The sequence below is a fragment of the Diceros bicornis genome, chromosome 35, assembly GCF_020826845.1.
Source record: "Diceros bicornis minor isolate mBicDic1 chromosome 35, mDicBic1.mat.cur, whole genome shotgun sequence".
NCBI classification, from domain to species: Eukaryota; Metazoa; Chordata; class Mammalia; order Perissodactyla; family Rhinocerotidae; genus Diceros; species Diceros bicornis.
In genome coordinates, this window is record NC_080774.1 from 32,081,469 (window position 1) to 32,101,565 (window position 20,097).

At 44.2% G+C, this 20,097-nt stretch overlaps 1 protein-coding gene across 4 annotated transcripts in view; it reads right to left on the reverse strand.

Annotated features, from left to right (window-relative positions):
• Window positions 1-20,097, reverse strand: part of LOC131398520 (protein HIRA) — a 108,379-nt gene that overhangs the window by 18,020 nt on the left and 70,262 nt on the right. For all 4 annotated transcript variants that reach the window (XM_058532143.1, XM_058532140.1, XM_058532141.1 and 1 more), the window contains 6 exons: window positions 6,893-7,097; window positions 6,448-6,552; window positions 4,725-4,873; window positions 2,489-2,650; window positions 1,836-1,894; window positions 1,327-1,432 (listed from right to left, as the gene is read on the reverse strand). In XM_058532143.1, the coding sequence (XP_058388126.1) occupies window positions 1,327-1,432; window positions 1,836-1,894; window positions 2,489-2,650; window positions 4,725-4,873; window positions 6,448-6,552; window positions 6,893-7,097 (786 nt within the window). The remainder of the gene's footprint in view (window positions 1-1,326; window positions 1,433-1,835; window positions 1,895-2,488; window positions 2,651-4,724; window positions 4,874-6,447; window positions 6,553-6,892; window positions 7,098-20,097) is intronic.

Sequence of the window (20,097 nt, forward strand, 5' to 3'; positions counted from 1 at the left end):
CAACGTTTCCCTTTTTCTTTTTGTTTTGCTGAGGAAGATTCACCCTGAGCTAACATCCACGCCAGTCTTCCTCTATTTTGTATGTGGGTCGCTGCCACAGCATTTCTGGTGAGTGGTGTAGGTCCACGCCCAGGATCGGAACCTGCGAACCCAGGCCACCGAAGTAGAGCATGCAGAACTTTAACGAATCGACCACAGGGCTGGCCCCAACATTTCTCTTCTTAAATAACCAGCTTGTTTCCATTATTACAGTAATCACATATAAACACAACATTTTGTAATTTGGAAGAGCAGGGGATGAGGAATTTTGGGCTTGTTTTGTTTTCTTAACACAAGAAAGAGATCTCAGTGTGAGGATAAACTGCTGCCTGGCAACTCCAAACAGAAAAGGGCTGGAAGGTGGCTAGCTTGGATCTGCAGAACCAAAGGTACAGGCAGAAGAAAAGAATTTCTTGGAGTGGTTGGTACAAAATGTATATGCTTTGTGGGGCCGGCCCGGTGGCGCAAGCAGTTAGGTGCGCGCGCTCCGCTGCGGCGGCCCGGGGTTCGCTGGTTCGGATCCCGGGCGCGCACCGACGCACTGCTTGGTAAGCCATGCTGTGGCGGCGTCCCATATAAAGTGGAGGAAGATGGGCACCGATGTTAGCCCAGGGCCGTCTTCCTCAGCGAAGAAAAAGAGGAGGATTGGCGGATGTTAGCTTAGGGCTGATCTCCTCACAAAAAAAAAAAAAAAAAAAAAAAAGGTAGTAAAAATGTATATGCTTCGTATGTCTAGGTTAAGATCTCTGACATAAAGAGACTTTATAAATACAGAAAAGGGCTCCAAATTTCAAAACGGGTAGAGGAAAGGTGCAGACCATCACACGTGGTGAGTGACGGTGCAACCTTACTAATTCACAAAGTCAGTCAAATGCTATTTGGTTCCTCCTAAGCTACAAAAATTGACAAGTGCTGGTGAGGCTGTAAAGCCAACTCACCTACGCTGATGACAGCTTAGGAGGCCAGGCTGGAAATATATATCAACAACTGTAAAAATTTTCAAATGCCTATTCCAAACAAAGTGACCCCAGAGAACAGTGTGGAAGAAGGAAAGCACCCCTGTGCACAGGCTCTGAGCACAGAGAGGCTATGGGCCAGAAGATGCCTATGGGGACAGCCTGCACTGGTGGGTTTGAGCTCCGTCTCCTCCAGCAGAGCCCAGCCTCCACTCCAGGACCCAACACCCAGGAGAAGCAGGCCAGGACTGGGAGCCTTTGCTCACTGCTCTGGGCTCCAGCTCAGACAGACACTCGCACATGGGGCAGGGCTAGGGGGTGGCTTGCTTACCACGTAGAAAGTGACGGATTAAAGCAGTATGCCTTCCCATCGGACAGGTTCATCACTGGGATTCCATGCTGTGTCAGCAAGATCTGTGACACTGTCATATCACTGCCTAGGGAGACACCATAAAAACTGGTTCTGGGTGTGTCCTGATCAGCAAGTGCATGCATGTGCACCGAAGGAGAAATCTGACCCACGGCTCCCACGGTCTCAGGAAAAGGCGTCTTAACGCTGCCTCAGCAACCAGGGAGTCACTGCTGTGCTCTGCGCATGCTGTTCTCATTGCCATCTACCAGGTTCTTTGTCACCTTTCAAGGACCCATTTAAATGTGCCCCAGGAGAGGGTGTATCTTCCTGCAATGTAAATGCACCCCCTGCCACAATGAATACCTTGGCCTGACCCAGAGCCTGACTCTCTGTCTAGGCCTAGTGGGGCCCTTCTTCGTGTCAGAGCTGGGACTTGAGTTGCCCTGTCCCACCCAGGGTCCCCGCCCAGGGACCACTGCTGGGGTTACCTGCCAAGATGGAGTGTAGAGACTCTTCTTTCACCACAACCACCTGTCTGTGAACGTCCCTAGGAGGAAGGCAGGGAACAGCTTACTCTCTAGCCCGGGTAAATGCAACAGGGTGTGTCTCGGTGCTCACAGCCCTGCTCCATGGTCCCTGGTACAATCCCAGCCCTGGCCTCCTCTGAGAGGGGCTCTGGGCGCAAGTGGCTTCCACGCCCCACATACCACTCCATTCCCTCCACACAAGTCCACAGCAGAGGGCCTAGGTAACAGAGCCATGGGGCTCACCACTAATGCCACACTGACTCTGGGAGAAGTGTGGCCATGCTTAGAGATCCCGTTTCTGATGAACCCACATTAGGACCCTGGCACATGCAACTGTCACGTGGTTTGCTCCCGTAAGGATGACAGCAGGTGTAGGGAGCTTGCTCCACTTCCACTTGCACATCCTCTCTCCCCCCACAACGGGGTGGCTATCACAAGCAATGTGCGACTGCTCAAGGTCTCCTTGGGTGTTAAGACCCCACGCAAGCAGGGCCTGGGGACATGTCTGCTGGGGGGCCTCCTCCACTGCCTTCCCTGTCCCGGCAGTGAGAGGGACCAACACAGCCCCAACCTGCCCTGCCTGGAGCCCGCCCCACCCTGGGCCTGCCTCTCACCAGACGGACAGTGTGGCCGCAGCAGTGAGCGCCATGACGTAGAAGCCTGTGCAGTGCAAAGTGGAGATCGGGGACGGCAGGAGGATGGGAGGGAGGAGGCGGCGACCACAGCTGGAGAACACTGACAGCATCCTCTTTTCACAGGCGACACACACCACATCACTGAGAAGGCAGAGGGGGAAAAGGCATCACGGGGGCCGGGAGCTGTGGCAGAGGCAGCAGGCCCAAGGTGCAGAGCCTTCCCTGTGCCTGATGTGGCCTTCCCTTGAGCAGGTGCAGCAGAGGGAGAGGTGAGGACCAGGTCAGTGCAGGGAAACAGGGCTGATGGAACCTGAGACCTCTGATTAAAGACTATGCTCTCCTCCCCGACAGAGGCTGCTCAAGCTTTTCTGAGCTCATACTAACGCTGTCCCAGGGGGGCAGGTGCTTCGGAGGACCACCACATCTGACGGTGACCCAGGAAGCACGCTTCACTTGTCAGATAAGGGAATACAGTACCCACTTGACAGTCTCTGGGCTACAACTAGCCAAGCTAGTCCTGAGAAGGTCTCTGCTGAGACAGGCCAGCGGAAGTGTGGGAATGATGGAGTGTGTCTCCACAGGGGACACCAGCTGTGCCCTTGAAGGCCTTTACAGCTGGGGTGAGAGAGGCCTGTCACTCCCTGAGTAAGGAATGCTTCACAGGCAAGTGTTTGGGTGCTGTCAAGCATCTCCCCTCTGAGTGGCCACTAGACCCCTTGGGCCAGCCCAGCACAAGCAAGCTGCCACCTTCCTTGCGAGGGCCCTGGTAAGGCCCGAGCCACGGGCCTAGGATGAGACTGGAGCCTCAGATCCCAGGAGCAGGTGTGCAGCCAGCATAGTGAGATCCTGGCCCCAGAAGACCACCTGGAGCCCCCCTCCATGTCACTTGTCTTCTGCTCAGCTGGTGCCTGAGGCCCACATGAGCAGCAGGCTCACAGCAAGAAGGTCAGCTAAGGAAGGAGCTCTGACAACTGCCTTTCCAAACCAGCCACTTTTGTTACTGGCCGCTGGAAAGGGAGAGGCAGTGAGATGTTTTTGTTTATAAAGGTCTATTGGAGTAGGGCCTGCAGCAGGGGTTCTCTGTAACGGAAGTGTCTGCTCATCTCTCATGGTCAGTCTTCCCGAAGCCAGCCCACTGTGGCGCTGGTGACCAAGTCTGCACGCTGGGCCTGGGTGGTCCTCAGCAGGCCTCTCCAGCAGCTGCCTTGTCACCATGGGAGAGGCTGTGCTGACATCCCTCAGCCCCCAGCTGGGGTGTGTCACCTGCCTCGGGACCAGGGACAGAGAGGGCACGGTGGCACCCAGTGCTCAGACCTCTTTGCACTTCACAGACGCCTGGGATTGGGAGCTCCGTCCTCTTATTTTGAGGGGGAAAAGGAGGGAGGAACAGAATAGACGTTCCTTCTAGGCCTGACACCATGAACTCTCTCAGGGCCCATGGAAACCCTGACCTAAGACAGAACGCCAAGTGTCTGCAGACACTTGGGAAAGCATTTTACATATAACCTCATGCCAAATGATTAAGGGTCTAATTAAAATGACATATGTAAGCTGATCATCTTTGTAAAACCTCTTAAGAGTATCAAACACATGGTCCTGACTGGGGGCTCTATGCCTCAGCAGGCACCTGAGGAAAACACTGGTCGTCTTTCCAGATCAAGTGAATGCAGGGACAGCTCCAGGGGATCGTGGTCCCGAAGCCCATGGAAGACACTGGGTGACTAACCAGTGATTTAAGATCTCCCCTCAAAGTACAGAATCTCAAAAGGGCTGGGGACTCAGGGGACAGTCAGAAATCCATGATTTCTCCTTGGATGAAAATCTGGGGGCCAGAGAAAGAACCAGCCCAAGTCAGAGACAGCCAGGCAGAACTCAGCCTGGAACCTGAGACTTCAGGAATCTGGCCAGACAAGAGAATCGGAACACCTGAGTGGAAATCCTGGCTTGGGTGACCCCTAGGACTCAGTTTCTCTACCTGTAACAGAGAAATAATGATGCTGACTTCACTGGGAATTGCAGGGACTGAGATGACAGATGCACATGCTCAGCCCAGAGCAAGGCCCAGCATAGGCCCCTGTGGGCGCTGGCATGTGAAGAGTGGTGCATTCTCCCCTCAGAAAGGCCATGTTCTGGGACAGTAACAGTGCTACAGAGCACAGCACAGGGTGCTCGTTTCACGTTAAAAGCCAGGCTGGGCGAAGACACTCATCCTTACCAGCTGCCGGCAGCAGTGAGGATCCGGCTGGTGAGCACCGTCTCCCACTCCTTCCCTTCCCGGTTACACTTCAAGCGGCTCAGCTTCACGCCCCCCACGGCTGTCACTTCATTCTCTACCTCAATGTACATGGAGGGGTCAGAGCTCACCTGGATGCAGAAAAGCAAACATACTGTCTTTTCAGGTGACGGCAGGTCCAGTCAGACTTGGCCCATGGGACAGGTGAGATGCTCAGAGGCCTCACGGCCCTGGGCTCTGAGGCAGGGGAAGACCACAGAGGCACACAGAGCTAGCTGGCTGGCTAACTGGAGGGTGGTGGTGGGGGCGATAACAAGGCAAGACAGGAGGGCCTAAGGGCCAGAAGTCCAGGTCCCCTAGTGCAGGGGGAGTGCTGGGAGTTGGTTTCTGCCTTTTCATCCATGTGGCAGAGCAGAGAATCGGTGTCAGAGCTGAAGACCCTAAAGCCTCCTAATTCCACCACTTCCTCTCATAAGGGAGAACACAGAGAAGGCAAGTGACTTGCGCAAGAGCACACTGCAAATGAGGACCACAGCCAGCTGAGGACAGAGCTGGGAGTGAGATGTGGGTCTCCTGCCTCCTAGTTGAAGGCTCTTCAAAGATCGCAGTGTTTGGCGATAATAGAGCCTGTGCCAGTGCCTGGAGGAAAAGTCTAGAAAACCCCAAGTCCCACCCCCTAAGTTCCTCTAGTAGTGAGCCTCGGTGTGCTCGTCTGAGACTAACCTCAGAGAGTGTCCCCAGAAGAGCACGCAGCCTCAGCTTTCAGGGAGCTGATTACTAGATATTCCATATGGAAAACCAGGCAGAATGGCTGAACAGTTTGCACCTGTGTGGTCTCACAAGTGGGTGAGCTGGGGCAGAGGGCCAGCTGTGGCTGAGAGCCAGGTCCCCTTCATAGGTCTCCAGAAACCAAGAACAGCCTCAAGCAGCACTCAGCGGTAAAGCCCCAGGGGGTGCTGGAGGAGTTTGAGAGGAGGGTTTGTGTGCTCTGCCTCTGCTCACATCAGCAACAAGAACAAACCATGTGGGTCCCTACCCTTAGGCTCAGAAGGACCTGTGGCGGGAAGGGCCACGTGAGGACCCTCTCTGGCACCACACGAGGACCAGCCTGGGCCGGGGCAGTGTGTAGCCAGTGGGAAGTGACCTGCATGTGGGGTCCGAGAAGGTTTCCTGAGGATGTGCGCCTGAGCTGAGGTACAAAGAGTGTGAGGTGACAGCGTATGCAAAGGCCTGGACTACATGACTAGAGAGCCTCTGGGTATAAAGGATTATTCGCTCTAGAACTGTGATTTGAACAAGCACATGGTTACAAATTTTCACTCCACGAGCTCAAACAGAGCCTGGGTAACAACTCCATGCCTGGCCCTGGATAGGGCCAGTGGGCTGGCTGAGAGGCCGACAACTAGCCCACAGTCCAGTGAGCACTGAGCACAAGGCTGCCCAGGGCTGTGTGGAGCTCAAGGAGGCTTCCAGGAGAAGGAGCTGGGCATCCAGAAGATGGCAGCAGGGAATCTGAGGTAGGGGGTAGCGGGGAGTGAGGGGGCCCCTGGAGAAGAGGTTAGCAGTCTTGCAAATAAAACTGGGTGGTTGCCCTGATCAATTACAACTTCCCCCAAAAGGTGATGAAGACTCACTGGAAAACAGCTCTAAGTCTATGACAATTTAGGGTATACAGTAGGGAGGGAGAGGTAGGAGGCCTGCTCACCTGGAGGGTGAATGCTCTCTGGGGGCCCGGCATGGGCAGCTTCAGTGCAGGTGTTGGTACAGACAAACACATGGCCTCCTTCTCTGCAGTCAGGGCAGCTGGGGACTGCAAGAGCAGAAATGTCCCTGAGCCTCGCCCCAACACTGTAGGGCAGTGTCAGGTGAAGTTGAGTCACCTAGAGGTGAAGCAGTTTCCTAGAGAGAATGCTACAGTGACTCCCCACCTGACAGAGGAGGTAGCTGATGCCAGGCAGTTGCTCAAGGAATCTGAGCGGGTTGAGGGCAGGTCAGAGGGGGAAGTGCATGTCTAAGCCAGCTGTTCCCACACTGATGAGGCCCTCCATAGCATGCAGGGCCTCCCTTCTCTCACTTGGGCACATGCAGGCTCCAGCACTGAGCTCAGGAGGTGGGCTAGGGGAGGGGCAGCACGGGTCTGCTGGCCTCACCTGGACAGAGAGAGACACAGGCATGAGCCGGGAATCCTTCCGAGGCCGGCCTTTCTTCTTCTTCTCCACTGTTTCCACCTCGAGCTCCAGTTTTCGCTTGGAGAGTGAGGAGGGCTTGGCCACAGGGACTTTCTCATCACTGTCACTGCTGCTCTCCAGGAGGTCCCGGGGCCTCAGCTCTTTTACAAGGTTCTGCTCTTTCAACCTGCACAAACACAGACACCCATGGCTTTTTCCATATGACTATTAATTTTATAATAATCAATAAAATGCACATACATCCCCAAAAGTTGATAAATAAAAAAAGTAGGAGTGGACTCATAGTTTCTGTTCTAACATGCAAGAGTATGGAAGTCATCGTTCTCATCCTCAAGATAAGAGGAAAGCTGAAAACCTGAAATCCACAACACTTCTTAGATCCCTCAGAGAAGTGAAGTCTGAGAACGGGAGAGACAGGCGAGGACAAAACAGCTCAGCTGGAGCAGAAGTCCCTGGAGCCCTAACCAGTAGGAAGACTTAAAGGTAAGATGACTGATCCAATGCTGGAGGCTGAGTGTGGGCTGGCCTGTGAGTTAAAACTCCTGGGCCCCAGTGGTGGAAGAGTACCCACACTTTTGTTAGTATCACCTCCAGGAGCTCCACCAGATTCTCATGGGCGAAGAGTACTTCCCCTGTGTGCTTTGGGCTGGAGGAGGGGAAAATGAACTATTTTGAAACAACCGGAAGTTCTGTTCTCCTTAACAAAAGCCTGTCCTCAAGAGAAACTACTTTACTAGAAACTACTTTACTGGGGGAGGGGCAATTAACTAACACCGGCCTAGCCTTACATACACATCCACTTCTCCCCAATACCTCACCACTCAATCAACAGGGCTCCAGTATAATCACAGTAGATTACAACTAAGAGAGCTGCAAGACAGACTGTATTTAACAAGGAGTTTCTAGGGAAACTCAAAGACAACAAAGAGACAAAAACAAGGGTACCGGAGGAAATTGAAACCTGTGACACCTACAGCTACAGGAAACAGTAAACACAGCCTAACTACTACCCAGATATACAAAATCTCATACTAAAGTTCTTTTTACCTCAGTTCCTAATACTCAGTACATTATGTTCAGTTTTCAAAAAAAAATTACAAGGCATGATAGAAGGCAAAGCAAAATCAAACAAGAAAACAAAATGAAACACAGTCTTGAGGGACAAAGCAAGCATCAGAACCAGAGTCAGATACAGCAGATATTTTGGAATTATTAGGCCAGGATTTCAAATAACTATGATTAATAGTCTAAGGGGTCTAATGGGAAAAGTTGGACAACATACAAGAACAGATGGGTAACATAAGCAGAGAGAATTTAATAATGATAATAGCTGAGAACTTTTCAAAAATTAATGAAAAATACCAAATCACAGATCTGAGTTGCTCAGAGAACACCAAGGAGGATAAATACCACAAACTCTATACCTACACATCACATACTCCAACTGCAGAAAACAAAAGACAAAGAGAAAATCTTGAAAGAAGCCAGAGGCAAAAAAACACCTTCCCCATAAGGGACAAGAATAAAAATTATATCAGACTTCTCTTCAGAAACCATTCAAGCAAGAAGCCAGTGAAGTGAAATATTTAAAGTGTTTTAAAAAACCCCAAACTGAACAACCCAGATTTCTCTATCCACTGAAATGACACCTCAAGAGTGAAAGAGAAAGACTTTCTCAGACAAAAACAAACAAACTCCAGAGGGAATGTGTCGCCAGCAGACCCACCCTGCAAGAAATGTTAAAAGAAATTCCTCAGAGAGAAGGAAAATGATATAGTTCATAAACTCACATCTCCATAAAGAAAGGAAGAGTATCAGAGAAGGAATAAATGAAGATAAAACTTTTAATTTTTCTTATTCTTAATCAAAATTCTTAATTAAAAAAGATAACTTTTTGTTCAAACTAGTAACAGCAACAATGTATTGAATGACTATAGCTTATAATAAGTGAAATAAACAGTAGTGATGTTGTAAGGCATGGAAAGGAAGAATCGGGAATACTTGATTTTAAGGTACCTGTGCTACCTTTAAATGGTAAATGTTATTTGAAAGGATATTTAGATTAGTTATAAATGTTTATTGCAAACTGCAGGCAACCACAAAAATAAATTTAAAAGGCAGTATAAGTGATATGCTAAGAGAGATAATGTAAGAGATACATTATCTAAGTAGCTAAGATACTCTTCGGTAATGCTAAGAGATACTCTTCGGTAATGCTAAGAGATAATGTAAGAAAGGAAAGAAAATGGAATCATATAAAAACATTCAATTAAAACCAGAGAAAACAGAAAAAGGAGGGAGATTAAAAAAAGAAACAAAGAACAAGTGCAATGACTAGAAACAGAAAAACATGGTAGAGATTAATCCAACTATATCAATAATCACTTTAAATGTGAATCTTCTAAATCTACCAATTAAAAGAAAGAGACTGACAAAAAAGATGAAAAAGAAAGCCCAACTATAGATTGTCTACAAGAAACTCAGTTTGAATATAAAGACACAGGATTTTTGAAGGAGTGACATCTGCATCATGGAGGAGTGAGTTGGTCCCTCAGTCTCTCCCCTTAAGATACAACTAAATGGACATTCATTAACCAGCAGAAGACTCCCTGCAGAGCACACCAGGACATCTGAGAGATCCACACAGCTAGATTTATGAAGATAGGTGGACTGGATCCCTGGGAGGCAGTGGAACTAGGTGAGCACTATCCTCCCCCTACTCAGCAGCAGCGAGCCAGGTCAAAGATCCTAACACAGCAGCCAGTGCAACTGTAAGGAGGCAGGGACAGTCCCGCCTGCACAAATGCTTTCAAAGTTGCAGTCTGGCCCACAGGAGAACCCACCAAGCCATGGTGACCCCACTAGTGGGAATGCTCTACACCAAGTGGTGATGGCTCAGCCCCTGTGAAGGCAGTATCCTGCAGAGCCTAGCGCAGGTGAGAAGGCACCCACCTGCTCAGAAGACACCCCTGCCTGCGGAGCACAGCAGCCCATGGAACCCACAGAGTAGCAGCTCAGCACCCACACGGGGGCCCCTCACCTCTAGCAAAGGACAAGGAAGAAGGTGCCCTGCCTGTGGAGCACAGCACCCCAAGGGACCCACCGAGTAGTGCTTTAGGCCCCGCACAGGCAGTCCTCTGAACTAGCATACAGCAGCTCAGCTGGTCCCCTGCTGAGCACAGAGGCCCTGCCTATGGTGCCTGACCTGCCCGCCCAGTACAGAGGCCCTGCCCATGTGAGTGCAACCTGCAGAGTGGCTGAGGCCAGCCCAGGCAAATGCAGACTAGCCCTACCAAGACATCATCCAGCATATGGGGAAGGATCAGAAAACACAGCTATTGCTCCCCACCAGGGGTGGCAGGTGGAATCTAAGACCTCATACTACCAGAGATGCACTGGCAAAGGATCAACTCATCAAACACCATGAAGAACTACAATAACACTTCAGAGCAGAAGGACAATGACAAGTCTCCAGAAAACAATCCTGAACTCACAGAAATTTACAATCTAAATGACAGAGAATTCAAAATAGTTGTCATAAGGAAACTCAGTGAGTTACAAGAAAACTCAGAAAAACAGTGCAATGAGCTCAGGAATAAAATTAATGCGCAGAAGGAATACTTCACTAAAGAGATTGAAACTCTAAAGAAAAATAACCAAATTCTGGATATGAAGAACACAATGAGACAAAAAATAATCAGGAACCATAAAAAAATAGAGCTGATGTTATGGAGGACAGAATTAATGACTTAGAGGAAAGAAATATAGTAGAGGGGAGAGGGAACTAAGTTTTTAAAAAAATTGAAGAAATTCTTTGAGAAATATCTGAATCAATTAGGAAAAGCAACATAAAGATAGGTAGTCCAGAGAGAGAAGAGAGGGAGAAAGGAGCAGAGAGCTTGTTCAAAGAAATAATAGCTGAGAACTTCCCAAACCTGGGGAAGCAGCTGGACTTACAAGTACATGAAGCTAATAGAACTCCTAATTACATCAATGCAAAAAGACCTTCTTCAAGGCATATAATATTGAAACTGGCAAAAAACGACAAAGAAAAAATATTAAGAGCAGCAAGGCAAAAGAAAATAACATACAAAGGAACTCCTATCAGGCTTTCAGCAGATTTCTCAGGAGAAACCTTACAGGCTAGGCGAGAATGGAATGATATACTTGAAATACTAAAGATAAAAACTTCTAGGCAAGAATACTCTATCCAGCAAAACTATCCTTCAGATACAATAGAAAAATAAAAGCTTTCCCAGATAAACAAAAGCTGAGGGAGTTCATTGCCACTAGACCTTCCTTACAAGAAATGATGAAGGAAGCCATCCTCCCTGAAACAAAAAGGTAAAGGTTTACAAAGCGTTCAGCATGGAGATAAAGAGACAAAATAAAAAAAATTGGAGCTCTCTATCCGAACAGGTGAGCAAACAATTAATTATAAAAGATGAAGGGAAGCAAAGCATCAAAAATAACTATAAACACTTCAATTTACTCAGAAATTCACAACACACACAAAAAAGAATTTGTCACAATAATAAATCAGAAGGAGAAGAGGAGAGGGATGGAATCTCCTTAGGCTAATGTAGATCTAAGGGGATACCAGAAAATGGACTATCTCATCTATGAGATCTTTTATACAAACCTGTGGTAACCACTAAACAAAGAATTAGAAGAGAGGCACAAAACATAAATAAGGAGAAAACTGAGAAAACCATCACAGGAAACCACCAAAATGAAATGGCAGTCAGAAATACAAGGGAAATAAAGAAAAACCAGAAAACAAGTGATAAAATGGCAGCGTTAAGCTCTCATATATCAATAATCACTCTAAATGTAAATAGATTGAATTCTCCAATCAAAAGATACAGAGTGGTGAGATGGATTAAAAAACAAGATTCCAAAATATGCTGCCTCCAGGAAAACACATCATCAACTATAAAGATAAACATAGGATCAGAATGAAAGGATGGAAGATGACACTCTAAGCAAATGGCAAGCAAAAGAAAGTGGGTGTCGCCATATCTTACATCGACAAAGCAGACTTCAAGATAAAACAGACAATGAGAGACAAAGAAGGGCAGTATATAATGATACAAGGGACATTCCACCAAGAGGAAATAACATTTATGAATATATATGCACCTAACACAGGAGCACAAAAGTATATAAAACAACTGCTAACAGACCTAAAGGGAGAAATTGAGAGCAACACAATAATAGTAGGAGACCTCAACATCTCATTTAAATCAATGGATAGATCATCCAGACAGGGAGTCAACAGGAAACAGTAGCCTTAATTGAAACACCAGACCAGATGACCAGATGGACTTAATAGATATATATATATATATATAACATTCCGTCCAAAAACAGCAGAATACACATTCTTCTCAAGTGCACATGGCATATTCTCAAGGACAGACCATATGTTGGGAAACAAGGCAAGCTTCAACAAATTTAAGAAGACTGAAATCATATCAAGCATCTTTTCTGACCACAATGCTATGAAACTAGAAATCAACTATGAGAAAAAAGTGGGGAAAGTGACAAAGATGTGGAGACTAAACAACATGCTACTGAATAGCCAATGGATCATTGAAGAAATTAAAAAATATCTAGAGACAAATGAAAATGAAAAAACACCATACCAACTCATATGGGATGCAGCAAAAGCGGTCCAGAGAGGGAAATTCATAGCAATACAGGCCCACCTTAACAAACAAGAACAATCTCAAATAAGCAATCTTAAACTACACCTAACAGAATTAGAAAAACAACAAACAAAGCCCAAAGTTAGCAGAAGGAGGGAAAAAATAAAAATTAGAGCAGAAATAAATGAAATTAAAGCCAAAAAAAAAAAAAACAAACCAGTAGAAAGGATCAATGAAACAAAAAGCTGGTTCTTTGAGAAGATAAACAAAACTGAAAAACCCTTAGGTAGACTCACTAAGAGAAAAACAGAAGGCTTGGAGTGATGTCAGTATCTTGGTGGAGTGAGCGCTTACTTAGACTCTCCCCACTAAGATACAATGAAAAGGACATTCATATACCAACAGAGGATATTCACAGAACACAAAAGATGCCTGAGAGACCCATGCAGCCATATGTCTGGAGGTGGAGGTGCTGGACCTCCCAGAGGAAGTGGAAGGAGGTAAGGTGATCTCCTGTCCCTCCCAAACGGCAGCGACCCAGGGTGCAGGGCTGTGCACAGCTCTGGGAGGAGGGGGGGAGGGGTGACCTTCTGCAGGAACACCTTCACTCTACAACTTCCCTCACAGCCTGTGGGAAAGCCCCACACAGTGGTGGCTAAGCTGTTGCAGGGGTGTCTTCATCAAGCCAGCATCCCAGGAGAGCAGGGAGCAAAGGAAGAATGAGAACGCCTCTGGGATCGTGAATGAAAGAAAGTGCCCCTCCACCACCCAGTGCTCTGGCTCAGCCAGCTGGCCAAAGCACCCACATATACGGCAGAAAAGCAGCAGCTGTGAGTGAGCCGGGGATCACGGAGGGCTCAGAATACACAGCTCTTGACCCCCCACTCAGTGGCAGCAGGTGGAAGTTGCGACCAGATACTATCACTATGCTGAGGCACAAATCCACGCCATCAAACAGTAGGAAAAAATATATAAATACTGCAGACTAGAAGGCAAATGACAAGCACCCAGAAATCAATCCTGAAGGCACATAAGTTTATAATCAAAATGACAGAGAACTCAAAATAGCAAATAAAGATAGACAGTTCAATGTAATCAGGAACAAAATTAATGAACAGAGGGATTCTTCACAAAAGAGATTGAAACTATAAAGAAAAACCAATCAGAAATGTTGGAGATGAAAAACACAATGGATGAGACAAAGAAAAATCTGGATTCCCTGAATAACAGAGCTGATATTACAGAGGAGAGAATCAGCAGTCTAGAGGACAGAAATATAGAAATGCTTTAGATGGAGGTAGGAGAGAGAACTAAGACTAAAAAGAAATGAAGAAATTCTCTGAGAAATATCTGACTAAATTAGGAAATGCAACATATGGATTATAAGTATTCCAGTGGGGGAAGAGAAGGAGCAGAAAACTTGTTCAAAGAAATAATAGCTAAGGACTTCCCAAACCAGGGGAAGGAGCTGGGAATACAAGTGAAAGAAGGTAATAGAACTCCAAATTATATCAATGTAAAAACACCTTCTCCAAGGCATAGTAGTAAAGGTGGCAAAGTCAATAACAAAGAAAAAATATTAAGGACAGCAAGGCAGAAGAACAAAACGTACAAGGGAACCCCTATCAGGCTTTTGGTGGATTTCTCAGCAGAAAACTTACAGGTTAGGAGATAGTGGAATGATATATTCAAAATACTGAAAGACAAAAACTTTCAGCCAAGAATACTGTATCCAGCGAAAATATGCTTCAGATATTAGGGAGAAATAAAAACTTTCCCAGATAAACAAAAGCTGAGGGAGTTCATTGCCACAACACACCCCCTACAAGAAATGCTCAAGAAGGCCCTCATACCTTAAAAAAAGGGGGGTGATTACACAGCCTTGAGCAAGGAAATAAACAGGTAGACAGAATCAGAAAATTGTAGCTCTCTATTAGAACAGGTTAGCAAAAACTTAATTATAACATTAAAGATAAAGGGAAGGAAAACATCAAAAATAAATACAACCTTGTCATTTTAACCACAGAATGACAACACAAGATGGAATAAGTTGTGACAATAATAACTTAGGAGGGAAAGAGGAAAGGGATGCAATTGGCTTAATCTAAGGAAATAAGAGGCTATCAGAAAATTGATTATCTACAAGATTTTTTATACAAACCTCATGGTAACCACCAAACAAATAATCAGAACAGACACAGAAATGATAAATAAAAAGAATACTAAGAAAACCATCATAGAGAACTACCAAACTGAATTGGTAGTCCGAAATACATGGGACGAGAATCAAAGGAGATGAAGAAGAACTGGCAAATGAGTGATAAAATGGCAGCATTAAGCACTCATCTATCAATAATCACTCTACATGTAAATGGATTGAATTCTCTAATCAATAGACATAGAGTGGCAGGATGAATTAAAAAACAAGATGTAACAATATGCTGCCTCCAGGAAACACATTTCAGCTCTAAAGACAAATACAGGCTCAGAGTAAAGGGATAGAACACGATACTCCAAGCTAATGGCAAACGAAAGCAGGTATTGCAATACTTATATCAGACAAAGTAGACTTCAAGATAAAACAGTTAATGAGTGACAAAGAGGGGCAGTATATAAGGATAAAAGGGACATTCCACCAAGAAGACGTATCACTTTTAAATATATATGCACCCAACACAAGAGCACCAAAGTACATAAAGCAACTATTAACAAACCTAAAAGGAGATAGTAACAACAATACGCTTATAGTAGAGGACCTTAACACTCCACTTACATCAATGGATAGATCAGCCAGACAGAAAGTCAACAAGGAAATGGTGGATTTAAATGAAAAACTAAGGGGGCCGGCCCAGTGGCACAGTGGTTAAGTGTGTGTGCTCCACTTCGGCGGTCCGAAGGTTCGGATCCTGGGCGTGCACTGACGCACCATTTGTCAAGCCATGCTGTGGCAGTGTCCCATATAAAGTAGAGGAAGATGGGCACGGATGTTAGCCCAGGGCTAATCTTCGTCAGCAAAAAGAGGAGGATTTGCATTGGATGTTAACCCAGGGCTGATCTTCCTCACAAAAACAAAAAAATAAATGAAAAACTAGGGGCCAGCCCAGTAGCATAGTGGTTAAGTTCGCGCCTCTGCTTCGGTGGCCTGGGGTTCACCAGTTCGCCGGTTTGGATCCTGGGCATGCACCTACTCACTGCTCATCGAGCCATGCTGAGGCAGCATCCCATATAGAAGAGCCACAACTCTACAACTATGATACACAACTATGTACTGGGGCTTTGGGGAGAAAAAAAGAAAAAGAGGAAGATTGGCAACAGATGTTAGTGCAGGGCCAATCTTCCTCAAGAAAAAAAAAAAGAAAAAAAAAAAGAAAAAATAGACCAGATGAACTAAACAGACATATGTGTGTGTGTATATATACATATATATATAACACTCGATCCCCAAATAGCAAAATACACATTCTTCTCAAGTGCACATGGAGTATTCTCAAAGATAGACCATATGTTGGGAAACAAGGCAAGCCTCAATAAATTTAAGACGACTGAAATCTTATCAAGCATCTTTTCTGACCATAATGCTATGAAACTAGAAATCAAGTAAAAGAAAACAGCTAGGAAAGTGACAAACATATGGAAACTAAACAACATGCTACTGAACAACCCAAAGATCATTGAGGAAATTAAAGGAGAAATCAAAAAATATCAGGAGACAGATGAAAATGAAAATAGACCACACCAACTCATAGGAGATGCAGCAAAAGTGGTCCTAAGAGGGAAATTCATAGTAATACAGGCCCACCTAAAGAAGCAAGAAAAATCTCAATTAAGCAATCTTAAACTATACCTAACAGAATTAGAAAAAGAAGAACAAAGTCCAAAGTCAGCAGAAGGAGAGAAATAATAAAAATTAGAGCAGAAATGAAATTGAAACAAACAAACAAAAAAGTAGAAAGGGTCAATGAAACAAAGAGCTGGTTCTTTGAGAAGATAAACACAACTGACAAACCCTTAGCCAGACTCACTAAGAAAAAAACAGAAGGCTCGAATAAATAAAATTAGAAACGAAAGAGGAGAAATTAAACAGATACCACAAAAATACAAAGGATTATAAGAGAATACTATGAAAAACTATATACCAATAAATTGGACAATCTAGAAGAAATAGATAAATTCTTAGATTCACAAAACCTCCAGAAACAGAATCAAGAAGAAATAGGGAATCTGAATAGACCAATCACAAGTAAAGAGATTGAAACAGTAATCCAAAACCTCCCAAAAAACAGAAGTCCAGGACAAGATGGCTTCTCTGGAAAATTCTACCAAACATTTGAAGAAGATTTAATACCTATCTTTCTCAAACTGTTCCAAAAAAATTGAGGAAGATGGAACAATTCTTAAACACATTCTACGAGGCCAACATCACCCTAATACCAAAGCCAGACAAGGACAACACAAAGAAGGAAAATTACAGGCTAATATCGCTGATGAACATAGATGCAAAAATCCTCAACAAAATATTGGCAAACCGAATAAAGCAATACATTAAAAAGATCATAGACCATGATCAAGTGGGATTTATACCAGGGACACAGCGATGGTTCAACATCCACAAACCAATCAATGTGATACACCACATTAACAAAATCAAGAACAAAAACCACATGACCATCTCAATAGATGCAGAGAAAGCATGTGACAAGATCCAACATCCATTTATGATAAAAACTCTCAATAAAATGGGTCCAGAAGGAAAGTACCTCAACACAATAAAGGCCATATATGATAAACCCATAGCCAACATCATACTTAATGTGGAAAAACTGAAAGCCATTCCACTGAGAACAGCAACAAGATAAGAGTAGTATTCCATTGTATATATACACCACATCTTCTTTATTCATTCATTGTTGACGGGCACTCTACTCTGGTTGCTTCCACTTCTTGGCTACTGTGAATAATGCTGCAATGAACACAGGGGTGCATAAATCTCTTTGAATTGTTGATTTCATATTCTTTGGAAAAATACTCAGTAGTAGGATAGCTGGGTTGTATGGTATTTCTATTTTTAATTTTTTCAGAAAGCTCCATACTGTTTTATAGTGGCTGCACCAGTTTGCATTCCCACCAGCAGTGTATAAGGGTTCCCTTTTTTCCACATTCTCTCCAAAATTTGTTATTTCTCAGCTTGTGAATCATAGCCATTCTGACGGGTCTGAGGTGATATCTCATTGTAGTTTTGATTTGCACTTCCCTACTAATTAGTGATGCTGACTGTCTTTTCACGTACCTGTTGGCCATCTGTATATCTTCTTTGGAAAAATGTCTGTTCATATCCTCTGCACATTTTTTGATCGGGGTGTTCATTTTTTTGTTGTTGAGATGTATGATTTCTTTATATATTTTGGAGACTAAGCCCCTTGTCAGATATATGATTTGCAAATATTTTCTCTGAGTTGGTGGGGTGTATTTTCATTTCATTCATGGTTTCCTTTGCCATGCAGAAGCTTTTTAGTTGGATCTAGTCCCATTTCTGTATTGTTTCTTCCATTTCACTTGCCTGAGACATGGTATTCAAAAAGATACCATTGAGACCAATATCAAAGAGTGTACTGCCTCTATTTTCTTCTACAAGTTTTACAGTTTCAGGTCTGACATGCAAGTCTTTAATCCATTTTAAGTTAATTTTTGTGTATAGTGTAAATTAATGGTCTACTTTCATCATTTTGCATGTGGCTGTCCAGTTTTCCCAGCACCATTTATTGAAGAGACATTCCTTTCTCCATTGTATGTTCTTGGCTCCTTTGTCCGAGACTAGCTGTCCATAGACAAGTGGTTTTATTTACGGGCTCTCAATTCTGTTCCATTGATCTGTGTGTCTGTTTTTCTGCCAGTCCCATGCTGTTTTGATTACTATTGATTTGTAGTAAGTTGTGAAGTGTATTTTGCAGTCAGGGATTGTGACACCTCCAGTTGTGTTCTTTCTTCTCAGGATCACTTTGGCTATTTGTTGTTCCATATAAATTTTAGGGTCCTTTGTTCTATTTCCATGAAGAATGTCATTGGGATTCTGATTGAGATTGCATTGAATCTGTAGATTGCTTTAGGTAATATGGACATTTCAACTATGTTAATTCTTTCAATCCATGAGCACAGAATATCTTTCCACTTCTTTGTGTCTCCTTTGATTTCTTTCAACAATGTTTTATAGTTTTCAGTGTGCAGGACTTGCACCTCCTTGGCTAAATTCATTCCTTGGTATTTTATTCTTTTTGTTGCAATTGTAAATGGGGTTGTATTCTTGACTTCTCTTTCGGCTAGTTCGTTATTAGAGTATAGAAATGCAACTGATTTTTCTAAGTTGATTTTGTATCCTGAAACTTTGCTGTAGTTGCTGATTATTTCTAATAGTTTTCTGGTGGATTCCTTAGGGTTTTTCTACATAGAGAATCATGTCATCCACAAAGAGTGAGAGTTTCACTTCTTCCTTTCCAATCTGGATACATTTTATTTCTTTTTCTTGCCTAATTGCTCTGGCTAAAACTTCCAGTACTATGTTGAATAAGAGTTGCGAGACTGGGTACCCTTGTCTGTTCCTGTTCTCAGAGGGATGACTTTCAGTCTTTCCCTGTTAATTAGGACGTTCACTGTGGATTTGTCATATATGGCCTTTATTATGTTGAAAATATTCTCAATAAAAATTCTCAATAAAATGGGTATAGAAGGAAAGTTGAGGTACTTTCCTTCTATATCTATACCCATTTTATTGAGAATTTTTATCACATATGAATGTTGGATATTGTCACATGCTTTCTCTGTATCTATTGAGATGATCATGTGACTTTTATTCCTCATTTTGCTAATGTGGTGTATTACACTCATTGATTTGCGGATGCTGAACGATCCCTGTGTCCCTGGTATAAATCCCACTTGATCATGGAGTATGATCCTTTTAATGCACTGCTGTATTTGATTTGCCAATATTTTGTTGAGGATTTTTGCATCTATGTTTGTCAGTGATACTGGCCTATAATTTTCCTTTTTTGTGGTGTCCTTGTCTGTTTTTTGTATTAGGGTTATGCTGGCCTTGTAAAATGAGTCAGGAAGCAACTCCTTGTCTTCAGTTTTTTGGAATAATTTGAGAAGGAGAGGAATTAAAGCTTCTTGGAGTGTTTGATAGAATTCACCACAGAAGATATCTGGTCCTGGACTTTTGTTTTTGGGGGAGGTTTTTGATTACTGTTTCAATCTCTTTGTGACTGTTCTATTCAGATTCTCTATTTCTTCTGGATTCAGTTTTGGGAGGTTGTATCATTCTATGAATTTATCCATTTTTTCTAGGCTATCAAGTTTGTTGGCATATAGCTTTTCATAGTATTCAATTGTAATCCTTTGTATTTCTTTACTATCCATTGTAATTTTTCCTCTTTCATTTCTGATTTTATTAATTTGAGCCATCTCTCTTTTTTTCTTAGTGAGTCTGGCTAAGGGTTTGTCAATTTTATCTTCTCAAAGAAC